Consider the following 25896-nt stretch of genomic DNA (forward strand, 5'->3'; position numbering starts at 1 on the left):
CACCATCACCTACCAGTTTCCCAACTCTCATGATTACAAAAACAACAAATTAACAAATAACCAACATGTCGGACCGAAGCATGGAGCAGCTCCGGAGCGAGCTTCTGAGGAGAGCGCGAGGGGAGGGGCAGCCGAATGCTGCGAACGACCAGATTCTGGCCTCGCGTCGGCAAACCATTATGCGAGAAATGAATACGAGTCGAACATTTCCCAGACGGCTCCTGTTGCCCAGCCTGAGCCGGGGACGGAGGGCGAGGGCATCCGACGAAGAGGCTGCTCTGGAGAGCCCAAAGACGCCCGTTATGCCGACGAGACGAACGAACCAGCTGGCTCCATTCCGACTGAGCGTGCAGCCTCGCTCTGCATCTGGAGATGCTTTGCCGGCTCCCCAGCCAGCTGTCTTGGCGGAATCCAACAGCAGTGATGCGTCTGCGGAATCGACGACAGCCACGTCTACGGACTCGCGGAGACGATCAGACAAGAAGAGGAAGTCGAAGCGCTTCTTGTTCTGCTTCCCGTACATCAAGTCGAGGCATGTGCGGGCGCAGCTGGCAGTTTGCTTTGTGGCTGCCCTCTTCCTCTTCTCGCTGCTGGCAGTGTGTAAGTGGAAACTGGACATGGAAGTGGTAACATGATCTTGGTATACTAACATTGGCTTTAGACTTGGGCCTGACCCTCACGAAACATGTCGTGATTGGCGAGCTGAACATTATGTTGATTATGATTATCCTACTGGCAGCCGTCTTCTTCGGCTACACCCTGCTACGGCTGTGGATGCTCATTGCCCGCGGAGACCCGCCGGATGTTCCCAGAGCCCTCGACCCGCGCGGATATGCCGTTCCCCGCAATCCCATACGCGTGGTTATGGCCCAAGACGAAGAGGCCGTGGGCGTTGAGAGCGAGACGATGACGATGAAGCCGCCTGCCTACGGACTGTGGCGGGAGAGTGTGGTATGTACTGATATGGTATCACAAAAGTTGTCGGAGCCGAGCTGACATGATATCCAGCGTGTGGACCCCAACCGCTTCTTCTGGCAACGCAACGAAGCTGCTGAGCCCGCTCCTCCTCAGACTGCGACGGGACCGAGGCCGCCGTCTTACGCCTCTGATGACGGAGTATCCTATGTGGTTGATGCCGTGCCTCGGTCCACTGCTCCGTCGTCATCAGGAGAGCAACAGCCGGTACATCCCTCGGAACGGGGGCGGGCTGGCCAGCCACCTCCGAACTAAGAGGTTAGATAAGCAGTGATTCAATGTCTTGGGTTTTGTTTCACAGCCCTGGTGTTTCTCGGGAGGCAAATGGTCTGGAAATACGGGAGTATTTGTACACGGGGATGTGTACAAGGCAGGTTGGGGCGGCGAATTGTATATTGCCGGCCTTGCAGGATATTCTTGGTGACATAGGATGCCGGCAGCAGGTCTATGGATTTTGAATTCAATGGCAGTTTCTCGCAAGATGTCTTCCAGATTGCTTCTTCTCGCGTGAAGGGCTGATACTACGTAAAGGGATCACATACTGCTGGTACTTTGTACAGCTGGACGTGCATTTGGCCGTCACACTTGGGCCACTTTTCCCCAGGGACGTGCGTGTCTTGGCTTGTTGTACCTTGCCAGCCATGCCAGCTTCCCTGTCGAGGCGTGTGTTGGTCGAGATTTGGGCCTGTTCCCTTTCCCGTCGGGCGACGGCGCCGTGATTGGCTGCCAGATGCATGCAGAGCGTGGAAATTACATGCAACCTGGTGAGGTGATGCAGGACCGAATACTACATACAACAGCATTTGAGTGCGTGTTGGTGCTGGGGGCTCGAGATGCATGCTGGATAAATGACTCCGTATTTGCCTACCTGGCTCTACGGACGAACGATGGACTTGGCACCTTGTAGGTGTAATTACGGAGAGGGTGTTGAATGCCTCAAAGGGTAAGCTCCGTTATTATTACATACATGCCCTCTTTTTGAGGTGGTACGGTAATCATCGTTTCTTCGAGAGTACTTTTGTGTGACTCCTCGGCGTCATTTTTGGTCCTTGGGACGAGGATCCTGGGTACTGGCTCCTGGCTCCAGGGCCAGAATATCATTTGATTGGAGTTGCCATTCCGTTGAGTTCGTCACTTAGATGGCAAAATGGGTGGATGGGTTCGTCACACAAGGACTGCCTGGAGGATGGTAAGATGCACTGGACTCAGAACATAAAGGTTGCCACCAGCACCGAATATACGGATGCTGAATAAATAATCTGTAAGGGCAGACGGACGGGATGATACCCAAGTCAGTGACGGCACACTGTTGCATCGCGTCAGGCTTTCGAAGTTTCAATTCTTCAGCATGAGCCATACATATGCTTGGGACGCGTTGCCTGGCCTTATGTGAGAGAGTGTGTGTGCTTGGAAACGAACCACGGGATCGCATTGAATTAGAGTCGGATACATGGGCTTTCGGGATGGTGGAGGAGGAAATGGTTTGGTGGGAGTTCTTCTGCTAGGCCGGACGGAGAAGGACGGGGTACGGACGGGATACTTTTGGTTTGGGGAACTGCAACGTGGAGGGACTTGGGATTGAGCCCAGGTTTGCGGTGTTTTTTTCGGGGACTGACTGTTGAGTCTATAGGTACTGTTGAGTCGACGTCGATGCTGATGTCGATGCCAGTGCGTTCCAGGTGCGGCTGAGATGAGATGAAGCACAAAGAGTGACTTGCATATGGATTCCCTGCTTGTAGAGAAATAGTTGACACATCTACGAAGATCCTGCATGTGTCCCAGGTGCTCAAGCAAGGGAAATTGATTCCATGCTTGCCCTCGCTTGAAGCTTCAGTCGAAGCCATTTCCCTCGCTTGTACCTTGCAGGTATCGAGGCAGCAACGACAGCAGTGGCAAAAGCACCCGAGCAACCCCTCACAGCGGCGGGGCGCTGCTAGAGCGGGATGGACGGGCCCTGCAGCGCTGCAGTGAGACAGTGCCAGCGGTCGAGCTTACAGGGAGGCGACGCCCCGGACAAGGCGCTGAGTGGACGAACCGCAGCACCCACAGCCTGCAAGTCGCGCACGCACTAGTCCCGGACGGGCACTACTGGGTGCGTTAACCCACACCCACCTGCTCCTCGTCGCATGCGAGCTTGCAAATTGCTGGAGAAATTCGCGTCAAATCACAGTGCAGCTTTTTGAGGCCAGTTTTTTTTCCCTTGCCGCCGCCTGCCTTGTTCGCCTGTTTTTTCGCCGTTCGCCCTCGCTATTTGCCGCTCCACTTGCCTATTTTTTCCCACTGGGCTCGCTCTTACTCATTTTCCCCTCGAGACTTTTTAATACTTTCTCCTCACGACATTAACGAAAAATTTTCCCCTTCCTTTTCCCGGAACTTTCATCCAAGTCTGTTGGTGGACGTCGCTGTTGTTGTCGCTGTTGTCGAAACTATCCCAGGTCGCTGAACGCAGAAACGAGAATCGTGTACGACTCTTCCTCTTATACTTTTTAACTTCTTCTTTTCAAGGTGTGTATTTGCGAGTTCTGTTTCCATGTTTTGCGCCCACAAAGGGCGAAGCCTTCGTGCGAAAGCATCTGCTCCGCTGCGGCGGACGTCAAGTATGCCATCGGCCATGTTCAAAGTTCAGCCCGCGGATCCGAAATGGCATCCTCAGTTCCTCAACTGTGTTTTTACTTTATCCATCGAATTACAACGACGGAAGATGGGCACCGACTGGGTGAATCGTCTTCCCGGCTGCTCGGTGCTTGGTATCGGAGCGACGAATCAACGCTTTTGTGCGACACGACCCCACGCGGTGCGACTCCGACTCTAATTTGCGGTTCGATTCGAGGCTTGATATGTCTATGCGCCTGTCCAGGTGCTTGATCGCACTTTTGTGCTGAGACAGAGCTGCGTCCTCGGCATGCCATGGATATTTCCGCTTATGGTTGAGGGAAATCATCGCATTACTTGTGGTAACTGGTGCCGCCTACGCCTCGACTCGACAGACATAAAAATGTTGGCTTCTCCGCTGTTCATGGTTTGACGGTGGCTCGTTTCCGCAAAGATCGAATTCACCTGAACCGCATCCTGCTGCTGTCGTGTCATTCATCCTGTTGGCGCCGAAACAGTCGTGGCAATGGACTTGCCTTTGCGCCGAGTCGCCCACGGGGCCTTTTTCTGACTGGACCGTCGACATCTTGGTCTACGCCTTCATCCAGCAACCGATTGCCTCGACTGCACTTGACCTGGTAGCGCTCCATCGCTTTCGCTTTGCACTGCCAGGGTCTTTTGCCCTAGATCCCCTGCCTGGTTTAGCGAGGGAATTACTTGCATCCAAACTCGCCACGGCGTCGACATAGCCCCGCGACTCATCGGCCCGCCATACATACCTTGTGGCTCTGGAAGCATCGTAATCCTCGGGATCTGAACTGGATAGCGCGGCTGAACTTTGACTGCGCAATGGCTTTTGGATTTCTTTCTTGATATATATGAGGCCACTTGAGACGGCTTTGGCGATTCTCTGCATCTGCTAACCCTCAGAACCATAGAAATCAACATGTCTTCTCTCTCTCGTCGTGCTTGCTACAAGTGTGGCAATGTTGGCCACTACGCCGAGGTTTGCTCCTCCGCCGAGCGTCTCTGCTACAACTGTGAGTGCAATTCTGAGCCCTCATCTGGGAATTCTTGAATTCGGAGAACTTGGCTAACATGCTCAATAGGCAAGCAGCCTGGTATGTATCTACGAGCGAATTCGAGTTAACCGACATCGCCGTTCTAACAAGATTCCTCTACAGGACACGAATCCAATGGCTGCCCCCTTCCCCGCTCTACCGAGGCTAAGCAGTGCTACCACTGCCAGGGACTGGGCCATGTCCAGGCCGACTGCCCTACCCTCCGCCTGAGCGGCACTGCTACCAGCGGCCGCTGCTACAACTGCGGCCAGCCTGGTCACTTGGCTGTATGTCCTATACTCCCGTGATGAAGATCTATTTGGAGATATATGCTAATATGTCCAATTCAGCGTGCTTGCCCTAACCCCGGAAACCCCGGCATGGGCCGTGGTGCTCCCATGGGCCGTGGCGGCTTCGTCGGTGGCTATGGTCGTGGTGGTTTCGCTAACGGCCCTCGCCCTGCCACTTGCTACAAGTGCGGTGGCCCCAACCACTTTGCCCGCGATTGCCAGGCTCAGGCCATGAAGTGCTATGCTTGTGGCAAGCTCGGCCACATCTCCAGGGATTGCACTGCCCCCAACGGCGGCCCCCTGAACACCGCCGGCAAGACTTGCTACCAGTGCGGTGAGGCCGGTCACATCTCCCGCGACTGCCCTCAGAAGAACCAGAACACCGAGATCAACAACGAAGTCGTTGACCTCGGCAACGTTCCCGCTCCCTCTGTTGCCCCCATCGCCCCCGTCGCTTAGACGTCTGGGCGCTCCGTCTGACGCCCTCCTCCCTCTGCGGCCGGCTGGGTGACGGGCGAAAACTGGCCTAGGGACAGACTTTCATGAGCTCAACTGAAAGATAAAACACGAATACTCTGGATCCTAGGCCGCCATTCTTGTTGACGAACTTTTTTTTCCCTTTGCCGCAACATACTATTTTGCTGTACGCCCCGAGGCGTGCGGCCTTGGCTTCAGTCTTTTTACTTTTATATCTCTCTTTTTCTGTTTCTCTGAATCGGGTCGGTCGGCAATATTTCTTCTCATCATCGGCTTACACGGAGTCTTTCTTTGGCTTCGGTTCATGCTGCGCCCGTTTATTTCCCTCCTCACTCGTCTCACCAGAGATGGGCGGCGGCCGGGAGTCAAAAATCCTCCTGTCGCCTGCTGCGTGACCAGCGAATGAGCGAAATAACAGCGGCAGCGATGACGATATCGGAAGCGTCAAAATTTCCTTTTTCTTATACACACTTTCCCAAATTGAAGAGCGTCCGATTTTGTCGGGACCCTTGGCTACGCATGGGTCTCTTCGAACCGGTTCCTGGGCCTACCCCCCATCTTTCGAACGGATTTGACTTTGGATCACATCACTCGGAACTACCTACATATTACGGACTGACACGACAGACGCTGTCAACGTAGCTCTTGACGACTGAAAAGACTGAGGCACATGCGATGGATATACCCGCGAGGCTGTGTGTGTGATGTTGTGATGAGCTTGAATCGGCGGCGCTGCCCTGGAGGGCTGCAAACAGTATCGCGTGTCGTCGCCGGGCTGGCACGGGCCTTGGAGTCTGCCTCGTATGCGCAAGCTTGAGGACTTCAGCGACGACGTCAGTGACGACTGTTACCTCTCAGGGTGCACGAGGCGCGCGCGCGTGCCAAGGCGGTGGATGCTGGATGTCTCGAAGAATGGGCAGTCTGAGGATGCTGAGAGGAGATCGGAGCTGTGCGATCCAAATGACTGTGGCGGCATGGAGAATACGAGCACGTCCCCAGAATTGACAAGGAGATCACGAGCAAGCATACACGCTCGTGTTTCGAAGTGGTTGGCGTGGCTGCCGGGTGCAGAGGACAGCTGGGAGACGCGGAAGATGCAATGATACAGTAAAGTATGACAAGCGGAGAGGCGCAGATGAGGAAGATGAAGAAGAAATCCTGTCATGAAAATGCTCCCGAGGCGACGGCGACGCAGCAAGTGTGGACGCTGTCTGTTTGTGTGTGTGGTGTGATGAGCGTGTAGATGTGTGCATGTTGTGCGTGTGTACGAGGCGAGTGAAGGAAGAGGTGATGCAAGACGACTTGTCGGACAGACACAGGGGGGAAGATCATGTCAGTGCGACAAGACGATCAGCGCATTGCTGGCACCACGCCACCAACGAGTTCCAGGTAAGGGATGAGGATCAGAACCGGTTGTTGACCAACCTATGCGTTTGGATCTACTTGATGCTACTGACTGGTTTGCAGACATCTGGTTGGCTTCAACCTTTTGCTCTCCTTAGGTGTTTGGAGATGCTTCTCTTCCTCTCAACTAACGCGCACAAGCAACCGTACCCCTGACGCGTACATGTAGCTCAAGTCGTACCAACGGCAGCCTTGCAAGCTCTGTGCCTGGTGTCTTGAGGCTTGCATTTCTCTACAGTTCAGCTGATGGTGGCTTAATATCTGAGCTGCGAGTCGATGCATAAGAAAGATGCATACTAACAAGGGAATCCACCCATCCATCTGCCCATGTGTCCAATAGCGTTGACGGCCCCCAACAGAGGACATAATGACTCCATGCAGATATTGTAATAAGGTAGGTATGATACTGTAGCATCACAGGTTCTGGACCGAAGGACTTGTGTTTGTGTCGATGGTGCTGGTACTGGAACAGGGAGTACAGGTAGGTGTCGAATGCGGGGGCTCGTGGATTCCATGCAGCAGTAGTAGCAGGTTTAATAGGATTTAGTCTCGTCGGACTGCATGTACATCTGATACGGTAAGATGGGAGCCCAGCCGTCAGCCTCGTAGCCGTAGTTTGGGCTGTGGTGGTTGCCTAGATCTGTTGGCGATGGTATTCTTCCACCCTGATACCCTCTGCTTTCCATCATCACTGAGCAGTTTTTGACGATCCTTTTCTACCTGAAGACAATTGAAAAGACTTTGCATTGATTAATCACTGGTCTTTTGTTTGTTTTGTGAAGCGCAGCTGACAGTGTGCGGCTATTGAATTGTTAGTTGTTGCCATCAAATTGGTGCATCCCCTCACCAGCTGAGACGAGACACTTCAGGACGTTGTACAGCCCAGCTCATACAGGAAATTGCATCACATCAAAGAGGTTCATGTCGCCGCTTCTCGTCTACTGATATCCTCGTTAAGACCGCTCTCTTCGTTCTTTCCCTCGGCTCTGCGCCTCGCTACACTGGCCTTAAGGCTTGAACCCCTCTCTCAACATGTCCTTCATCAACACCGACACCGACAGCAACAGCTCCTCATCCAGAATCAGCATCCGCTCGCGTCACCGCATCTATCCCAGGAGAGGCCACGATGACCATTACATCATGGGGTCTCAGGATGCTCTTCCATTGCGCCAACGCAAGGTGGTGAAGCCGCACCAGACGCAGCAGGAGGCGATTGATGAGTTTTGGGCAAAGTTTACGACCAAGGCGCCGGGCAAGGGTGAGCTGCCCCCATACAACGACTGAGTCGAGGAGCTCAGGGCCAGATGTGTCCGTCGATAGGCTTTGACTGTTGCTGATGGCGTGGTTGCAGCAACTACTGTGATACCGCAGAATCCATACACTGCCCGTGTGGCCAGAAACACCGCCAAAGCGGCATCATCCTCCACAACCACGCAGGCATCCTACGAAACCGCCGCGGCTATGTGCCGGGCCAAGGTGGAAAAGATTGTCCAAGAGTGCCGCCGAGTCAACAAGAAGTACCGGGATCCGCACTTTGACCTCGAGGCCGACCTGAAGCTGGGGCGTCGCGACTGCCTGGAGTCCCTCTCCAACTTTGATCCTCACGAGAACCCCGGCAAGGACTTTAAGCCGGGGAGTGCGAAGCGTGTCGTGGAAATATTCGACAAGCCGCAGTTCTACATTGACGGCCCGACGGCTAATGACGTGAGGCAGGGCCGAGATGGGGATTGCTGGCTCATGTCGGCGTTGTGCACGCTGAGCAACAAGAAGGGGCTGATTGAGAGGTTGTGCGTGGCGCATGATCAGCAGGTTGGCGTCTATGGTTTCGTCTTTTACAGGGACGGTGAGTGGATTTCTGAGATTGTGGACGACTTTGTGCGTATGCTGCTCCTGGTTGCATAGGGAAGATGCTGACTCTTGCAATGTCCAGCTCTATCTCACCAAGTCCGACTACGACGAGAAGCACTGGGAACGGATCCTCTTTGACGAGCTGGAGCGCATCAACCCGGAAGAAGCCTACCGCAAGGTGTACCAGTCCAACAGCAGTGCTCTGTACTTTGCCCAGTGCCAGCATCCTCAGGAGACTTGGCTTCCGCTGCTGGAAAAGTGCTATGCAAAAGCACACGGGGACTACGCTGCCATTGAGGGCGGATACGGAGGCGAGGGCATTGAGGACCTCACCGGCGGCGTCACTTCTGAAGTTTTCACAACCGATATCCTCGACAAGGTGAGTTACTTGAAGACAATGATATGGACACGAGGATGATTCTTGACATGTCTATAGGAATACTTTTGGAAAGGAGAGCTGCTCAAAGTCAACCAAGACTTCCTCTTCGGCTGCAGTACCGGCGTGTGGGGGAGCAACGTGAACTGGGGCGAACGCAAGGGCATTCTCGAGCTTCACTCCTACTCCATCCAGAGAGCGGTCGAGATTGACGGCAAGCGACTCCTCCGACTCAAGAATCCATGGGGCAAGGGAGAATGGAAAGGACCTTGGAGTAGGCGAATCCGTTGGTATGAAGTCGAAAGGGGTACTGACGTGTGCTAGGCGACGGCTCCAAGGAGTGGACTCCCGAATGGCTCGAGAAGCTGGGTCACCGCTTTGGCGACGACGGAGATTTTTGGATCGCATACGAAGACCTGCTACTGAAATACCAAGCCTTTGAGAGGACTCGGCTTTTTGACGACTCGTGGCAGGTATCTCAAATTTGGACTACTGTCAACGTTCCGTGGATGCTAGACTACCACGACACTCATTTTTCTCTGCGTATCGAAAAGGCTGGTCCGGTGGTGCTCGTGTTACAGCAGCTCGACGACCGATACTTTCGTGGTTTATCGGGGCAATATCTGTTTGAGCTGGCGTTTCGCATCCACAGACGCGGCCACGAGGACTACCTTGTACGCAGCCAGGCACCGTACCGCATGAGGCGCTCTGTCAATGTCGAACTTGACCTGGAAGCAGGCGAATATGATATTCGCATCAAGATTGACGCAACGCGACTTGACAGGTTGCTGCCTCTTCAAACGGTGATTCGAAACTCTGCCAAGAAGCGACGAGAGAAGCTGACCCGCATTGGCCTCGCATACGACCTCGCACACAGCAAAGGCAAAGTGGTGGAATCTGCAGAGGAAAAGGCTGCCAGGGAAGCCCACGAGAAGCGGATCAAAGACAGAGAGCTTAGTGAGATCAAGGAGAGGATCCTTGACCGCCGAAGAGACGATCACCATCTCCACAGGAAGCAGTACTCTAGGCTACAGAAACGGGAAAGGAAGCGAAGGGAAAAGCAAAAGGCAAAGGACGCCGCGAGAAAACACAAGAGCAAGAAAGGCGACGACGAAGTTGACAAGCCCGACGAATCCCCCGACAAGGCAGAGTCACTCCCGGCGAGCGGCAACGGCGATGGTCTGCCTGATGAAGCCGATGAGAATCATGAATCCTCGCCTTCGCTTAATGGGGCGGGCGTATCAAGAGCGAAGAGCAGAGCTCCAAGGTCTATTGCTCCGGCTGATAGAGTCCTCCAGCCATCCTCGCGATTTGGAGGCACAAGCCGCAGGGAACCAGCCTCTTCGTACTATGAATCCGAGAGCGATGGCGAGCTTGCCAGTCTGTCTTCGCTTTCTGAACTTTCCTCCCACGAGCTCGACCTGCAAGTCAAAGCCTTTAGGAACAACCAGCTGAACAAACCGACAGTCGTGACGCCTCCGTCTCTCAAGTTTGAGGATGAACTCGACGAGTTTGAAAGAGACCCATGGAATGCTGTTGTCGTCATCGGATTGCGAGTGTACCATCAGGTTGATGAAGAAGACAAGAGCAAGGAAGTCATCAAGCTCAAGGTGGTGCGCCCTAGTCCGTACGCCGACTCGGAAGACGAAGACTCGGACACTACGGAGCAGGCCGCCAGGGAAGAACAGGACTCGAAGAGCAAGGGCCTGGATGTCGACGACAGTGCCAAGGATGCAACGCTGCAGGGTGGGGTGAAGGACAGGAAGAAGAGCATTGTGGGTGGCGGACCATGACCTGGGGGTGCCGTTCTGGAGAGGCTGGTGTTGTACCTGGAAATAAGACTTTTGAATAGACCTATGCAATAGAGATTACAACAAAGTGACTGTGGCATATCATTATGGCGCAGAAGATTACATGCTACTCTTGGGATGGCAACATGAAGTTTGATACTGCCGTCCATATCAACGTTCACAACAACTGGTCTTTGAGAGATTAGATACGTTCACAGCATCAGATGGAGTTATCGCTTGACAAACTCGCAACGTTTATTTGCTATTGTCAGTACAAAGGCATTGGAAAACAATCCGAAAGACCTCTAACACCTGTCATAACCTCAACACGAGCCACCATCATCCCCCATAGTTGACAGCCTCTGACGCGGAGAAACTAAGAACTAAAACAGAGAGGGTATCGAACGAGCCCACCTCAAAACAGGCTTTGGGGGTCTCATTGGGTATCATACACCAATTTTGTACCAAGTGAAAAACAGGAATATCACAAAACACCGAATCCCAGTAAGGGACATACAACTTTCCGTCTCACCACTGTTGTCGTTTGACGCCAATCGCTGGCTTCACCTAAGCTTCCACCTTTATCTTCACCTTCACCTTATCTTCACCTTCACCCAGTCTTCAACTTCCAACTCCACTTTCATCTTCACGTGCACCTTCAACTTCGTCTGGCACTTCCCCGTACCATTTCCACCAGACTCAAGCCTGAAGCTCAACTCCTCAGTCCTCGACATGAGGGTTCGCCTCCTTTACACCAGACTCGTCCTTTGACACCCCACTGGCGCTTTCAGGGACCAGAGGCAAGTGCTGAGTAGGCTTCCAGGAGGTGGACTTGCGGGCAACTCTAACCTCTGCGTAGAGCTCGTCAACCTCCTCCAGGCTGAGGCCCTTGGTCTCGTAGATGAAGAACCAGACGAGGGCAATGCAGAGAAAGCAGGCGCCGAACCAGACGAAGAAGATCTTGGACTGCAGGTTGGCTTGGCCGGGGCCGTAGTTGACGAGGTACGGCGTGGAGTAGGCAATGGCCCAGTTGAAGAGCCAGTTGGTGGCCGTGGTCATGCTCAGGGCCTTGGCGCGGGTGCTCAGGGGGTAGATTTCACCGGTGACGACCCAGGCGAGGGGGCCCCAAGTGCTGGCGAAGAAGGCGATGAAGACGCAGACGAAGGCAACGGCTGCCTGCTGGCCGGCGAGGGACTTGACGAAGATTTCGCCGGTGGGCAGTTGGCCGGTGGAAAGGGTGCCGCAGAGGGCGACGACGAGCTGGGAGATGCACATGCCGACGGCGCCGAGGAGCAGGAGGGGACGGCGGCCCCAGCGGTCGATGGCGAGGAGGCCGGGTATGGTTGAGGCGACGTTGATGCCGGCTGTAATTATTCCGATGGTAAAGCCGCTGGAGACGCCCGAGTTCTGGAAGTATCGAGTGCCGTAGTAGAAGATGAAGTTGATGCCCGTCAGCTGCTGCAGGGCCTGGAGGGCCATGCCGGTGAACTGGCGCTTGAGCATGGGCCGGCGGAAGCAGTCCGCGTAGGTGGCCTTGCTGACGCTGCTCTCGACCTCGAGGTTGGCCTGGATCTGGCCCAGCTCGGCGGCGAGGGCCTCGTGCTCCGGGCGCAGGCGGCGGATGCGCGCGAGGGCGGCCTTGGCCTTGTCGAGCTTGCCGGAGCGGACGAGGAAGCGCGGGGTCTCGGGCAGGAAGATCATGCCGACGAAGAGGACGAGGGACCAGGCGAACTGGACGGTGATGGGGATGCGGTAGCTGCCGGAGTCGGGGCGCCTGGCGGTGGCGTTGTTGACGACGGCGGCGAGGAGGAGGCCGATTGTGATGGCGAGCTGGTAGGCGCCGACGATGGCGCCGCGGATCCATTTGGGGGCTGTTTCGGACTGGTAGAGGGGGACTGGGTGGTGTTTTGTTTAGTTTTGGGGGAGGAGGATTGATAAGAGGAGGGGGTTGGGGGGGGGGTCGACTTACTCAGGGCGGAGATGAGACCGACGCCGAAACCTGCGAAGAAGCGACCAGCGAGAAACATGGGGATGGCCATTGCGACGGTCTGGAGGACTACGCCAATGTTGAAGACCCAGGTCGAGATCATCAAGGCAGGGCGGCGGCCCAAGAAGTCAGCCAGCAGGGGGGAGGCGAGAGCACCGAAGAAAGTTCCAGCAGACAGAATGGAAACGATGGCACTTTCCTGAGAGGCGGTGATGTCGAGCTCGCCGTTGGGGTTGCGGTACCCGGTGCTGAAGAGGTCTTTGAAGTACTTCATGGCCATGATGCCGGAGATTGTACCGGTGTCGTATCTGTGACGGTTCTGTGTTAGCGAGATGATAAGACTGAAGGAGATGGAATATGGGGGGGAGATGTGTACCCGTAGAGGACACCGCCGAAAGCGACGAAGAAGCCCATGAGGATTGCGACCCATGAGGAGCCGGCTTCGTCGGCGGGACGCTTGAAGCCGAGCTTCTCGGAGAAACGCATCTTGCTTGAGATGACTGGTGACTTGTTGTTACAAGAGAGAAGGACAGAAAAACTGTGAGAGTGAGCAAGTGGAGTGCAGTGAGACACAGATCCGATGGAAGATTCAGACGAGTACGAGACGAGTGGAAGCAGAAAAGTGCCTGTTAGAAGCTGTCTGTTTCCGTTGGTTTTCAGAACAAGAGGATAGAGGGGGACGGGGGGAGCAAGGCTTTTATACCTCTACTGCTCCCTTATTCAAGGAGAGAGGGAGGAGAAGGGGGAAAAGGGAAAGCCTATGGCTAAAGGAAGGTTTTGGGCGATCTGCTGTGTAGTCGGCTGTTAGAATCGAGGCGGAGATCACTAGTTGAACCTGGGCCTCAAACTCAATAAGTGTGTTGGGACGCAAACGAATTAGCACCTCGTCTGAAGAAGCAAGCTGAAGCCATGTCTCTATGACTAAGGGGTGTGCTGTTCTAGCCCCCGGGATTGGGTCGAGAACATGGGAGAGCTGGGATTCAAGAAACCCGGAAAGGGTCCATCTGTGTGGTTGAGGTTATGAGATGCTTGGATCTCGCTGGGATAAGCTTTGTTGTAGATGCGGCTGGCGTGGCGTCTGGAAAGAGACGTTGTGTTACACAAAAGACGGATTGAACGTGGCTTGGGAGCTGTTTCGTTTGGTCAAGCCGTGAGAACATTGCTTGAAGTATAGGATGCAAAAGGTCTCAGTGAGGACGGAGCCATCACCCCTAGATCTGGGCACGTAATGGAGACCACTTCATTGACGCCTGGAATAATGCCACCAAGCGAGGTTTGCATCGCCCGTAAGTGGTGTCTGTAGGTTTTAAGACGCACTTCTCTCTGGGGCATTTAATATGACGCTGAGGAAGATGTTTCTGCAGGAATATGACAAGTCCTTTGAACTATAATGGGCAGTTAACGTCTGAGAGGAAGGTGATCTGCAGATTGGCAGCCAAAACATCGTCACTCTGAATAGAGTTGTGACTGGGCTTGATCTGGTTCAAGCCATGTTCGAATCAAACGCCACCATCTTTATCCGCCAGAATCTATCTAGCGGCTCCACCCTAGGTATATAATAAGATTCAAGTCGCTAGATCCCGTTGTTGGCCAGGTATTTCCTGATGTACAAGTCGGGAGCCTCGTTTACCGAGAAGCGTTGAGGTTCTCAAGAAGTCAATGGCCAAGTAGACAGACGAAACCTCTTGGGATGGGTGAGGCACAGTTTACCAATTAGGTATGAAGGGGATGCTTTTCTTCTCAGGATGATGATCACAGCGGGTTTCCAAGTACGTCCGCCGTCACTCCGAAGTGGCTTGCCGTAGAGCTTTCCAGCCACCGACGAGGTTAATACGCGCATATTTTCTCTGCAATATGATTTGTTCCCTAACATCCTCAGAGACGGCTGTTACTAACATAGAAATGGAAAAAAGAACTGAAGAAATGTCGGAGCCCTGTTTGTTGAGATCGGATATATGAATTTTTGGTTGATCAAACAAACCAAAGCATGCAATCTCACGGCCATAGCGTAACAAATGATTTCACGTCTAGTAATTGTTTACTGGGAAGAAAACATCTCGAGCCGGACACAGCCTTGTTGTAGAATTCCAAGGCTATCATTTAAGACATTGCCATCATCGGACACCTCCTTAGGTGGGTTGGCTGCGATGCGGATATCCCGGCTCCCCCACCGGCACCAAAGATCGACATGGAGTTGTCTTTTAGAAAAGGCTATCCAGCCTGCTGGGAATTGCATATATTTGTTACTGCTACTGCTAATAGCTGGAAGAATCGTAATATTCGCTACTGTCCTTATATATTTCCGTTATTGCTATAGACGTCTATTGATAGATACAATAGATAGTATATATGGTCTAGCTCTTTTACCTTGTATGCAGACTTGGGATGCTGGGTAGCCAAGTTGATCTTGTCTTTTTCAGAGTTGGTATTGGTGGCTCTGATTAGTTACTTGGTTTCGCCTACGTCGTACGAGGTGAGGTAAGGTAGTGATAACCCATACCCATCTCGAAGCTCATGCGGGGTAGCCTCTCACGGCTTGAACGGACACACATCCTCCTCTCGAGTCATTCAAACGAGGCTGCCGAAGAGGATGCGCCTCATTGCCTTGCTAATACTACCGGCTGAGCGCCTGATGAGGCTGGTAGGGGCTGCGGGTGAACCGGTCAATAGCCGCCAGCCTATCATCATCGACACGGATCTATTCAGCGACGTTGACGATGTCGGGGCATTAGCAGTCGCCAATGTCTTGCATAGTTGCGGTCTGGCAGATCTCAAAGGCGTCGTGCTGAACACACCGTCTAATTATGGACCTTTGGCAGCCAGCGTAAGTACATGCTGGATGAAGCCGTAATAATATCAAACAAGTTACTGATAGCTTCTAGGCGGTCTGCACTTATTATGGAAATGACGTCCCGATTGCAGCCTTTCGACCAATCACCAATGACACCTTCTTTGACAGCTTCGACTATCTGTAAGCCTTGGTTGGATAGCCTTGCTCTTGAATGACTCCTGACCGTCTCAGATACAGCGAGTATGCTAGCAAGTTGGCACATCACTGGCCTCGAACGCTCAAGTCTGCGTCCTCAACTCGAACTCCCACAGAGCTCTATCGCACCATCTTGAGCTCTGCCGATGACAAAAGCATTCACATCATTTCCATTGGGTTTCTCACCAACCTTGCCAATCTTCTCAAATCCGAGGCAGATCACATCAGCCACCTGTCCGGCTTGGAGCTTGCCTCGAAAAAAGTGAGCGAACTTATCATCATGGGTGGTGAATATCCCTCGGGCTGGGAGTTTAATTTTGGCGGCGTCGATCCTGAAAGCACGGCGTACGTTGTTCAGCACTGGCCGAGGAGTGTCAACATCACGTACTCGGGCGCAGAGCTCGGCGGAAACATCTCGTCCGGGCAAAACCTCGTGCAGCGGTGTCCTCCTAATTCACCGGTCTTGAGCGCGTATCAGTGGTATGTAGGCCGGGGTTCTACTACTCGCCTCTCATGGGATCCTATCACAACGCTGTATGGGGTTTTGGGCCTCGATTGGGGTTCGAAGCTGGGCATTCGTCCGCTGCTTGACTATGGCAACGAGTCTGGTTACAATAGTATCGTCGCAGCGAATGGCTCGAATGCTTGGGTTCATGATACGAGGATAACGAATCAGCACTGGCTGCGGCTGGCTGATGGTGTCTCAAATCATAGCATGGCGGCGTTGCTCGATGAGTTCTTGACGCATGATCCGTCCTTGAGGAGCTGTTTGCCATATGGGATGCTCGCAGAGAACACAAAGGACATACCCATCTTTGCAGAGATCTAGACAGTCAAGAGGAAAGACGAATAGTTTCAGTTGTGTTTCGAGTTGTTCAAGGAACACATAATTTCATTTACTATAACATCATTTGTGCTGACGATGCTGTATTCTCTATTTGTCTATGCTCTTCAGTCCATGATACTAATCTATCCCCCCTCACATATTGTTCTCCAAACCGTGAATCAGATGACACAGTCATACTAAAACTTCAACAACTCTTGACAAACATTTCAAAACAGAAGCAATAACAACCCCTTCATATCGTCGTCCCCGAGCCTTCTATCTCATTTGTGGAACAGTTCACCCTTTCTCATAGCGAGAAACACGCCTGTAATCATCACCCGTTAGCCGGTGTAGAGCTTGCAGTTTTGCGTAAACTTACAACAAACGGTCGAGGCCGCAAACATGACGCCTGCAAAAATTTGCACATCCAGGAAGCCATTCACGCCAGACTTTCGCAGGCTGAGTCCAATCGCCTCCGCAAAGGTATAGGGGAGCGCCAGCGTCAAGATGGAGAGCGATATAGCTGAGCACATAATGTCAGAAACACGTTAACCGTCTAGTATGCGTTCCTCTTTTTCACTTACCGGCGGGCATCATCTTCAAGCCAAATACTTTCGCGGCCACGACCACAAACGTGGCCCATAAGAGGCTCGGAAAAAATCCCAGTAAACTGTACACAATCAAACCACCGTAACTCTTGCCGCCGAATATCCAGATGAAGAACGTTATCAAAGATGAAATAAAGGTGCCAAGCATGGTGATTCTGATTGTGCCAAATCTGTCGCATAGGAGGCCGATGATTGGGCGGCCAATACCGGTCGAAACTGACAGCGAGCGATTAGTTCTGTCCGTCAAGACTCCAAAGAAACGATGAATGATACAACATACGGTTGAACATTGCAGACACCAGGGAACCTTGCTGAGCCGTGAATCCAACCCCTTGAGCATAGGCAGAAAGAGAAAAGACAACGACGACATAACCTAGGCTAGACAACCACAGCCATCCGAGAAACAGCCAAAAGTCGAGCATTTTGAAAAGCTTCCACTCAACCGCTTTAACCGCAGCCTTTGCATTCTTGTTGTGGTCTTTCAGAAACAAAGCGCTTGCCGTTATCACGACAAAGCAGATGATGGCCATGATTCTAAATGTCCATTCGATCCCCACGCGGTAAATGAGATTGTTCGCTGCAAGGGAGTAGGTCAGGCCGCCAAAACCTGTCCCGGAGGTGGCGATGCCTACGGCCAGTGATCGTTTCTTTGTGAAATACTGGGTTACAATGGAAGCAGTGCCAATAAAACAGATGCCCATGCCGATGCCGTAGCAGACACCTTGGCTGAGGATGAGTTGCCAGATGGTTTTGGAGAAGGATGCCGCAATGTAGGCACCTCTGATAGGAAGTTAGCGAGGCGTTTGTGAGAATTGAGCATGATGACATACGATATGAAGATGCCTCCGATGATGACGGTTATCCGAACGCCTAGTCGGCGCGATAGAAGGGCTGCGAATGGCGGGACAATGAAGGCTAGATTGATGCATTAGATGCCATATCCGCTTAGCATACTGTCAGACACCAAGTACACACCGACTGAGAAGCAGAGACCCCCGATGAAGGCAAACTGCAAGGGAGTAGCTCCGGGGTAAGTATTAGATTTTAAGTAAAAGGCCAAGAAAACGCCAAACATCTGGCAATATCGTCAGTAAACCCATGTAGGGGATATGGATGATAGAACTTACGGAATTGATCCCAAACGAATGAAAAAGTATCAGGAAAACCGATGCTACTATCACCCAGCCGTACCCGCCATCTTTGATTTCTTGATCCTCTTTGGATGACTTTTCTGCGTTCAAAGGACCATTCTGAGAGCCGAGATGGGTAGAGTCGCATTCGTCGCAACTCTGGATCCCGCCTGATGGTGTTTCGATATCCTTTTCGGAGGCCATGTTTGCTTGCACACACACATGTAATCAAACTCGACAGACAGCATTTGCATATTCGACGACGGAGTGTTGATCTCTTTCATGGCCTTTATATCAACTCACTTCCGCATACTTGATGGCTATATCCGACATTATGACATTAGCTGGCCAGCATCTGTCTCTCATGCAGTCCAATCAGCTCTCAGGAGCATCTTGATAGGATCATGAGCCAACCACAAGCGCGTCTTATCTCCTACAAAGTGGCTTCTGGCCAATCGGATATTCAGCTTATTTCCTACAACTCCACCGCCCAGTTCAGACTCACCTCCTCCTGCCATCCCTCTCTCTCCATCTCCTCCATTTTCGTCGTTCTTCCCAAAATGCACTTCTTCTCTTCTCCTCCTGTATGGTAACTCCGCGCTGCAAAGCTCAAGAGGCATATCGTATAACCGCACTTTGACGGAAGACTCTAGTCGACTGCCTCGGAGAATGGAAGAGAAGCCGCTCAGATCCTTGCTGGGAATCCCTCGCCGCAGACGCAACAGGATCCGAACCTCTTGTCAGCCATGTCGTGCTAGAAAGTCAAAATGCGATGGAACTCGACCGTCCTGCTTGGCTTGCCTGAGCAGAGGCCGTCCAGAACAGTGCGCTTACGAGAATGCACGTCCCGGCCCACGCAGACACATGTCAGTCCGGTATGCCCACCCTTACAATAGCTTCCTCAGCAAGTGAATCCTAACATGCGTCGCATCAAGGGACGAGCCGTATTTGCCTCCAAGTAACTCACTTCCCCTCAACACACCTGTGTTCAGTGCAAACGGCACTTCAGTTGCGGCAAACACTGAGCCCACGCCGCCTGTCAAGCCATGGCCAGAAAGCAGCGGCAAGAGGAATAGCATAGCTACTCGTGACGAGAAGATCAGTCCACAGAAAGACAGCAACTGTCACGATGAAGCCGTGTTTGGTCCGCCCTCGACGCATTCCTTCATCAATCGAGTCATTGCCTCGATCGAACCATGCAGCAAAGCCTCGACACAAGCCAGCAAGCCGTCTTCGAGCAAACGATTTCTCAGTGACCCAATTGGATTCACAGTCTCGAATGCAGATGATGTGCGACTAGATATGGATGCTCTGTTATTGCCCGAGAAGAAGCTCGCCGACTCTTTGCTGGCCGACTACTGGCACTATTCTCACGTAACTTTCCCCGTCTTGCATCGGCCGACGTTTATGAAAAAGTACCACAGCTTATGGAAATCGACGGAATCATTTGCGCTATCAAAATACACAGGCAACGACATGCTCTTGCTCGCGACGATCAACATTGCCCTGGCTATTGGCTGCCAGCGGTCCGAACACTGCCCGGCCAACTCGAGGAAGCGAGATGCCGAATCGCTGTACAGGAGGTCGGTCCGTTTAATATCGGCCGAAACCCTTGACTCATACTCGTTTGAGGTAATGCAGCTCCTTCTCCTGAGAATCATCTACCTACAGTATACCTCCTTTGCCTCGCGGTGCTGGAGCACGCTTGGTATCGCTCAACGAGTTGCGTATGGGCTTGGGCTTCATAAAGACGTTCCCGAGTCCATGGGCCAGTTGGAGCGGGAAATGAGACGTAGGGTATGGCATGTTTTAGTCATTATGGATAGGTAAGCCTCACCTGATATGATCCGAAGAACGTCTCCTAATCAGAGAATACATGTAGTATAGCATCTTACACATTTGGATGGGCTACTTCGACGAGCGGGCCCAACGTGGTACCAACGCCACAACCAATTGACGATGAATATCTGGCAGAAGAAGGCGAAGGGGTTCAGCCCCCAGACAAGCCATCCAGACTCGAATTCTTCCAATACTATCGCCGTCTGTCCGACGTTCCCACAGATATCGCCGACAATATACATCTCGTCTTTCAAGGTCTGGCGGAGCAGGGCTCGACGTCGCTTCTAACTACGTACATCAGCGAAATGCCAAAGTACTGCCAGAAGTTGAGCGAGCTGCTCGATAATTTGCCCAGCCATCTTCAGGAGGCGAATGAACATGCTGTAGACGAATGCTTCCAGATTCAGGGGCAAATCCTGAGGACACGGTAGGCTGACGTACGTGATGCAATACCGTTTCGTCGATTCTAATGCCTCTTTAGGTGCCTCTATGTCAGGCTCACGATCCTCCGCCCTTGCTTACTAGCGACAGTTGCCAACCGAGCCATACGCTCAGAGCTGCGGAGAGCAAAGACAAGTCCATGTTCGAATCTTACCATGGGCCTTCTGAATGATGTCAACAAGCTTTGCGTGTCTACAGCGCGAATTGTTCTTGATGAGGTACACCGGAATATTTCTACTGTGTGGCGGACCTCGACATGGCACACATTACGAGGTACTCCAACTTCAAGTTCCTGGTCCTATTATTGGCTCATTCACTGACTTTCTCCAAGTGACAATGGGCTCGGCAACAGTTCTCTTAGCGGCTAGCCTGATAGACTCGGATGTCGACCTATATCAAGAGCCGAACAAGACCTCATGGGAGCAGGCCGTTGCCATTTTCGAATACTACGTCTCGTACGATGTATCCGCGCAGGGAGGCCTGCAGGCGTTGTGGGACTATCGGCAGAAATTCGAAGCTACCAAGAGACGGGGAGAGTCGTCAAACGAAGCCGGCCTCGCTGAGCCGCAGCCGTATCCCCAGGGCGACGGTGCTCTTGTTGCTGAATCTGAGGAAACCCCCCCGGGTATAGATGGTGTGTTTGATTCCCAGTGGCCCGGGGGCGACTTGTCACAGGCGTTTTACGATTGGAATTGGCTTGATTTTGACATTCCCGAGTTTATGCTGTCATGACCACGCTACTTCTTGACGATGTATGAGGTATTGATTTAGATCTGAGCTTTGTGCGTGGGGTGAAGCCACAGGCCTTGTCGACATTATGTAGGGTATGTGGACAGACATTGATGTGAGGCAAAAGTTGCAGGAGAACAAGGCTAGGAAGTGCAAAAGTCAATTACATCTTTGAACATGTCTTCCTTCTCCAACCACGGAAAGTGACCACACTCATCATATATCACCAATTTCGATCCCGCAATCCCCCTTTGCATCGCCATCGCCTGCGCTGGCGTGCACACCGGATCCGCTCGACAAGAAACCAAGAGCGTCTTGGCCGTGACCTTTCCAAGTTCCAGCTCTTGCTGATGTGCTTCTCGATCCGCCCCATTTACCGTCTGGTAATTCCACAGAGGAACCGATTGCAGATTGCTCAGCTCCTTGGACCGATTAAAAGCATCGGGATCGTAAAAGTAGATGGGAAGAAAGGAGCGAATCACTTGGGCGAATTCCTCGTCGGTGAGGTTCTCATGGGGCGTCGTCCAGGCCTTGAGTGGAGCGTGCATCTTGGAATTCTTGGCCTTTTCGACGATGATTTCTTTCATCGACTTGCTGTCGTCAAATCCGTCCAAGCGGTGGTTTAAAAGGATCAGGCGGTCCACTTTGCCTGGATATCTGATCCCGTACCAGAGGGCAATGGTTCCCCCTCCCGAGTGTCCCAACAAGTAGGAAATCTTTTCGAGCTTTAGTTCCTGGCGGAGATACTCAATGTCGTCTGCGATTTGCCAGCATGACATTTCGGATGCAGCCGGGCGTGAAGACTTGCCGTTTGCCCGAAGCCCGAGGTAGATGAGTGTGAAGGTTTGTTCCAGCGGCGTAAGCCCTTCCTGCAGATAGTTCGTTCCAAGGCCCCAGGCGGGAGGCGTGACGATCATGATGGGTCCGTTGCCGCGCTTGAAGTATTGCAGCGTGGAGCCTGTTGTTGTTTTGAACAGGACATCTTGCATGGTCGATGAGAAGTGGTGTCTTGGTGGATTGCGTGAGATTGTTGCCACTCGCTGTGTATCGATGTAAGCATCATCGTCGGTGCTGCGTGTGAACGAACTTACAGGAGCTCGCCAGCCGTGTTGAATGCCTGGACGGAATCTAGTCCCGATTCCAGTCGAGGCTGAGACTGCAGAGCTCTTGAAGGCTAATGAACTCAATCGCAACGGTTTCATTGACGGTGAATGCCCGAGTAGCCGATACTGCTCAGGTACTTCGCCCAACCGGTGTCACATCGGAGACGAAGTCTACGAGAACCAGATTGACTTAATTATGCCACGAGCTGAATATTTAGTTGAGAGGTAGTGAGGTGGCTAGAGGAGAAAGGTCTACGCAATGATTACACGAGAAAGTGGAAAGTTGGGGTAGGATAGAAAGAACCGGGGCGGGGCTCCGGAGCATCGGAGTATCGGCCCCGCTCTCGGCGATGCCAGATTTAGGAAGTTTCATGCCTTCTCATAGAAGTTTCATTATCATTACAGAGTTATCTCGGCTATCAAATCTTGCGACCAAGAGCAGCTTCGCTATTAGATGAACAATGCGACAAGCATCACCACTGCAACGGCCTTGACGCTTCTCATCGCGCCGGCAATCAGGCCCGGGGCCGCCGCACTTCCAGGGACGGTAGGGATCGATTGTGATGGAAGGCCTGATGAAGCCGCGGTAGTGCTGTCAGAGCCTCCAGCAGTGCTGGATCCGGCAATCGAAGTCTCTGGGAAGCCGGGTGAGCCAGTTTCTCCAGCAGGAGTGGTCTCAGAACCAGAAGAGCCAGTCTCTCCCGCAGGAGTGGTCTCAGATCCAGGAGTGGTCTCAGAGCCAGGAGTAGAAGAGGCGACTTCAGAGTTTGGCGCAGTGGCACTGTTGGCGGGTGAAGATGGTGAAGCGGGCAGCGAGACCGTGGTGCCGCCCACCGTAACTGCAGGACCGCCGGGGATCAATGTGGTAGAGCCGTGGACGAGCTCGGACTGAGGGTTTTCCGTAAAGGTCGCCGAGCCAACGGTGAGAACCGACGTGGGAGAAGCCGCATCTGGAGTGGTGGACGAGTCTCCGGCTCCAGAGCCTGAGCCGCTTCCAGGGTTACCGCCATTGCCTCCATTGCCGCCAGAGTTGCCGCCATCACCACCTGAACCATTGCTTCCAGAGCCATTGCCTCCAGAACCGTTGCCTCCAGAGCCGTTGGAGCCGGAGCCGTTACCACCGGAGCCATTGCCTCCATTACCGCTGCCACCATCACCGCCGGAGTCGTTGGTTCCATCTGGGGGTGTACCACTGCCGCCTCCATTGCCTCCGTTGCCACCTCCATTTCCGCCTCCATTACCACTGCCACCGTTACCGCCACCTGGAGCACCAGAGGGGTTAGCAGGAGGAGAGCTTGCCGGAGGATTGCCGCCCGCAGGCGAGCTGGAAGGATTGGAAGGAGGGGGACTGCCACCCGCAGGAGAGCTGGATGGGTTTGAAGGAGGAGGACTGCTACCACCGCCTGCTTGGGATGTAGACGCGGGAGGGGGAGGCGGGGGAGGAGGAGGGATGCTGTTGCCTCCACTGGGCTGGGACGTGGACGCAGGAGGAGGAGGAGGTGGTGGTGGAGGAGGGCTGCTGCTACCACTGCCTGCTTGAGATGTAGATGCAGGAGGAGGAGGCGGGGGAGGAGGAGGCCTGCTGCTACCTCCACTGGGCTGAGATGTAGATGCCGGAGGAGGTGGTGGTGGTGGTGGTGGAGGAGGAGGGCTGCTATTACCTGCGCTAGAGTGGGACGAAGACGCCGGGGGAGGAGGAGGAGGGGGAGGAGCCGCAGTCGTCGTGTGTGGTGGAGGCGGAGGCGGCGTCGAGGTTGGCCGCGCAACGCTCGTCGTAGGACGGCTACGAGCCGTTGTCGTGGGCGGCGGCTGGCTTGTTGTGGGAATCAGGGCGGTCACAGAGGTGAGTGCCGAAGGGGGATCGTAGAATCTAGAGCAGGATTAGCGACGTCTTCACCATGGTGAGATACGAGACACTGATGGCAGCGGGAGGCTGATAGGACCCGGCGTTGTGTTGAATAGCTCAGGACGTCTGATCCATCGTGGACGAGTCCCATTCCACCGTCGTCCCAACTATTGTGTCCTCGCATACAAGTTGAATGAAAGAGAGACTCACCCTGCTAAACCATCCGTAATACAGCTCTTCCAGGCCGGATCGAGCGAGCGAACTCTGTCTGGAATCACAATCGTAGGGTGGCATGGATCGGCTGTAGCAAGAGTTAGCAAATACCCTTTCACCCCAAAAGAAACAAAAACATACGTGAAGCGAGTCCGGAATTAGACGGATTGCCAGGGATGTACGTGTATCCGGCAATCGTGGAGCAGTTCCTCTCCAGGTCGGCGGTGTTCAAGGCAGCCGATCCAGCAGGTGACCAAAACGTCGGCGTGCTTATCGACTCAACCCCGGTGCCATCCGGAGCAACTGTCCCAACAGTCACCGGCGTCCCCGTGACTTGCTCGAAGGTGATGGTTGACAGCTCGTCAGGCGCAAAGGCAATCGTGGTGTTGAAGAAGGGCTTGCCGACGGTTCCGCAGTAGTCGACTGCCGAGAGAGCGCTGAAGCCCACATACACGGAGGGCGACTCACTGTAGACTATTAGGGGGGTTTCAGACTGTTTCGTTGTTGTCTCTGACTTACAAGACCACTCCATTAGAGGTGAAGGACGTAACGGGGACTTCGGAGCCAGTAGTGGCGGTGGCAGAGCCAAAGAAGAAGACTTCCACAGTCGAAGCTCCAATGGTACAGCTGTAGCACTTTTGGTTCATGAGCGTCATTGTCTGATCATACACATGACGGGGCGTGACTTACGCATGGCGGTTGGGCTGTGCCGTACCATTCATTCAAATCTGGCAGAATGAAGTTGCCGGTGACGGTCTAGAGGTTCGTTAGAATAGAGTTCTTTCTCCAGCTCTTTCTACAGCTGGGCTTTGCATTCCTAGGAAAGCAATGGGAGAGCTCTAATAAAGAGCAGCTCGGAAGTCTTGAGGACTTACTTGGGTTCCAACAGTATTGAGAACCGTCGTGACCACGGTTGAGGTGTTCCCAATCGCTGTAGTATAGGTCGTCACGCCTGTACCGATTGTTCGGGTCAAAGTCCTTGTAGGAGGAGCCGTCGTAGACAGCCAGTTGTTGACCGATATCAAGCATTGGCACTGCAAGGCCGGGTCCGTCGAGAGTCCCGTGTACTCTTGCAAGACAATGTTGGGAAAGGTGGTGGTCCCGCAGGTCACTGCCGGCGGTGGTGCAATGGTAGAAGGAGCTCGAGTAACTTCGGGCGCCGTTGTGGTGTCTGTCGGTGCCTGAGTGAAGACGGCAGTCGTTGTGTTGGCCACGGCAACTGACGATAGTCAGCATAAAGATACACTATTGAGAGAGATTGGGCCAGACTGGTTATTGACTTACATCGTGCCCGCGCCACACCAGCAAAGGCGAGCAGAACAGCTCCTGTGAGTCCAGCCATGATGCCACCCGTAGTCCAGCAGAGATGGAGCTA

At 53.3% G+C, this 25896-nt stretch overlaps 11 protein-coding genes across 11 annotated transcripts; 7 read left to right on the top strand and 4 right to left on the bottom strand.

Annotated features, from left to right (window-relative positions):
• Positions 1 to 720: 720 nt before the first annotated feature.
• BBK36DRAFT_1114701 (hypothetical protein) lies at positions 721 to 1230 on the top strand (the record flags this gene model as incomplete). Its single annotated transcript, XM_024890060.1, has 2 exons — positions 721 to 951; positions 1009 to 1230. 2 exons carry the CDS (start codon positions 721 to 723, stop codon positions 1228 to 1230), a joined length of 453 nt encoding a protein of 150 aa, XP_024751697.1.
• Positions 1231 to 4513: 3283 nt separating this feature from the next.
• BBK36DRAFT_1101321 (hypothetical protein) lies at positions 4514 to 5377 on the top strand (the record flags this gene model as incomplete). The annotated part of the gene is made up of 3 exons (XM_024889157.1): positions 4514 to 4607; positions 4740 to 4915; positions 4979 to 5377. The coding sequence occupies 3 exons, from the start codon at positions 4514 to 4516 to the stop codon at positions 5375 to 5377; spliced, it is 669 nt and encodes a 222-aa protein (XP_024751698.1).
• A 425-nt stretch (positions 5378 to 5802) lies between these two features.
• BBK36DRAFT_1195807 (hypothetical protein) lies at positions 5803 to 6049 on the top strand. Its single transcript, XM_024896910.1, has one exon. The coding sequence runs from the start codon at positions 5822 to 5824 to the stop codon at positions 6035 to 6037; it is 216 nt and encodes a 71-aa protein (XP_024751699.1). The 5' UTR covers positions 5803 to 5821; the 3' UTR covers positions 6038 to 6049.
• A 1890-nt stretch (positions 6050 to 7939) lies between these two features.
• BBK36DRAFT_1167623 (cysteine proteinase) lies at positions 7940 to 10816 on the top strand (the record flags this gene model as incomplete). Its single annotated transcript, XM_024895071.1, has 5 exons — positions 7940 to 8057; positions 8151 to 8674; positions 8730 to 9026; positions 9084 to 9297; positions 9348 to 10816. 5 exons carry the CDS (start codon positions 7940 to 7942, stop codon positions 10814 to 10816), a joined length of 2622 nt encoding a protein of 873 aa, XP_024751700.1.
• A 717-nt stretch (positions 10817 to 11533) lies between these two features.
• On the bottom strand, positions 11534 to 13286 carry BBK36DRAFT_1114057 (general substrate transporter; the record flags this gene model as incomplete). The annotated part of the gene is made up of 3 exons (XM_024889981.1): positions 11534 to 12708; positions 12783 to 13108; positions 13177 to 13286. The coding sequence occupies 3 exons, from the start codon at positions 13284 to 13286 to the stop codon at positions 11534 to 11536; spliced, it is 1611 nt and encodes a 536-aa protein (XP_024751701.1).
• Positions 13287 to 15432: 2146 nt separating this feature from the next.
• BBK36DRAFT_1114377 (nucleoside hydrolase) lies at positions 15433 to 16615 on the top strand (the record flags this gene model as incomplete). Its single annotated transcript, XM_024890022.1, has 3 exons — positions 15433 to 15624; positions 15683 to 15771; positions 15823 to 16615. The coding sequence occupies 3 exons, from the start codon at positions 15433 to 15435 to the stop codon at positions 16613 to 16615; spliced, it is 1074 nt and encodes a 357-aa protein (XP_024751702.1).
• A 338-nt stretch (positions 16616 to 16953) lies between these two features.
• Positions 16954 to 18554, bottom strand: BBK36DRAFT_1167626 (MFS general substrate transporter; the record flags this gene model as incomplete). The annotated part of the gene is made up of 6 exons (XM_024895072.1): positions 16954 to 17135; positions 17197 to 17436; positions 17501 to 18000; positions 18051 to 18135; positions 18196 to 18295; positions 18348 to 18554. 6 exons carry the CDS (start codon positions 18552 to 18554, stop codon positions 16954 to 16956), a joined length of 1314 nt encoding a protein of 437 aa, XP_024751703.1.
• Positions 18483 to 20180, top strand: BBK36DRAFT_1167627 (hypothetical protein; the record flags this gene model as incomplete). Its single annotated transcript, XM_024895073.1, has 2 exons — positions 18483 to 18486; positions 19651 to 20180. The coding sequence occupies 2 exons, from the start codon at positions 18483 to 18485 to the stop codon at positions 20178 to 20180; spliced, it is 534 nt and encodes a 177-aa protein (XP_024751704.1).
• Positions 20181 to 20230: 50 nt separating this feature from the next.
• On the top strand, positions 20231 to 21363 carry BBK36DRAFT_1195821 (hypothetical protein; the record flags this gene model as incomplete). The annotated part of the gene is made up of 3 exons (XM_024896911.1): positions 20231 to 20616; positions 20671 to 20903; positions 20962 to 21363. Coding segments are annotated over 3 exons (1020 nt in total), but the record flags the coding sequence as incomplete, so codon positions are not given.
• Positions 21364 to 21502: 139 nt separating this feature from the next.
• Positions 21503 to 22348, bottom strand: BBK36DRAFT_1114062 (alpha/beta-hydrolase; the record flags this gene model as incomplete). Its single annotated transcript, XM_024889982.1, has 1 exon — positions 21503 to 22348. The coding sequence occupies one exon, from the start codon at positions 22346 to 22348 to the stop codon at positions 21503 to 21505; it is 846 nt and encodes a 281-aa protein (XP_024751706.1).
• Positions 22349 to 22912: 564 nt separating this feature from the next.
• Positions 22913 to 25874, bottom strand: BBK36DRAFT_1195826 (hypothetical protein; the record flags this gene model as incomplete). Its single annotated transcript, XM_024896912.1, has 8 exons — positions 25806 to 25874; positions 25397 to 25740; positions 25212 to 25277; positions 25041 to 25156; positions 24663 to 24988; positions 24519 to 24609; positions 24124 to 24332; positions 22913 to 23724 (listed from the first exon to the last, which is right to left on the bottom strand). Exons 1-8 carry the CDS (start codon positions 25861 to 25863, stop codon positions 22913 to 22915), a joined length of 2022 nt encoding a protein of 673 aa, XP_024751707.1. The 5' UTR covers positions 25864 to 25874.
• Between the last annotated feature and the right edge of the window lie 22 nt (positions 25875 to 25896).

The sequence above is a fragment of the Trichoderma citrinoviride genome (assembly GCF_003025115.1).
Source record: "Trichoderma citrinoviride strain TUCIM 6016 unplaced genomic scaffold BBK36scaffold_4, whole genome shotgun sequence".
In the NCBI taxonomy this organism is placed as follows: Eukaryota; Fungi; Ascomycota; class Sordariomycetes; order Hypocreales; family Hypocreaceae; genus Trichoderma; species Trichoderma citrinoviride.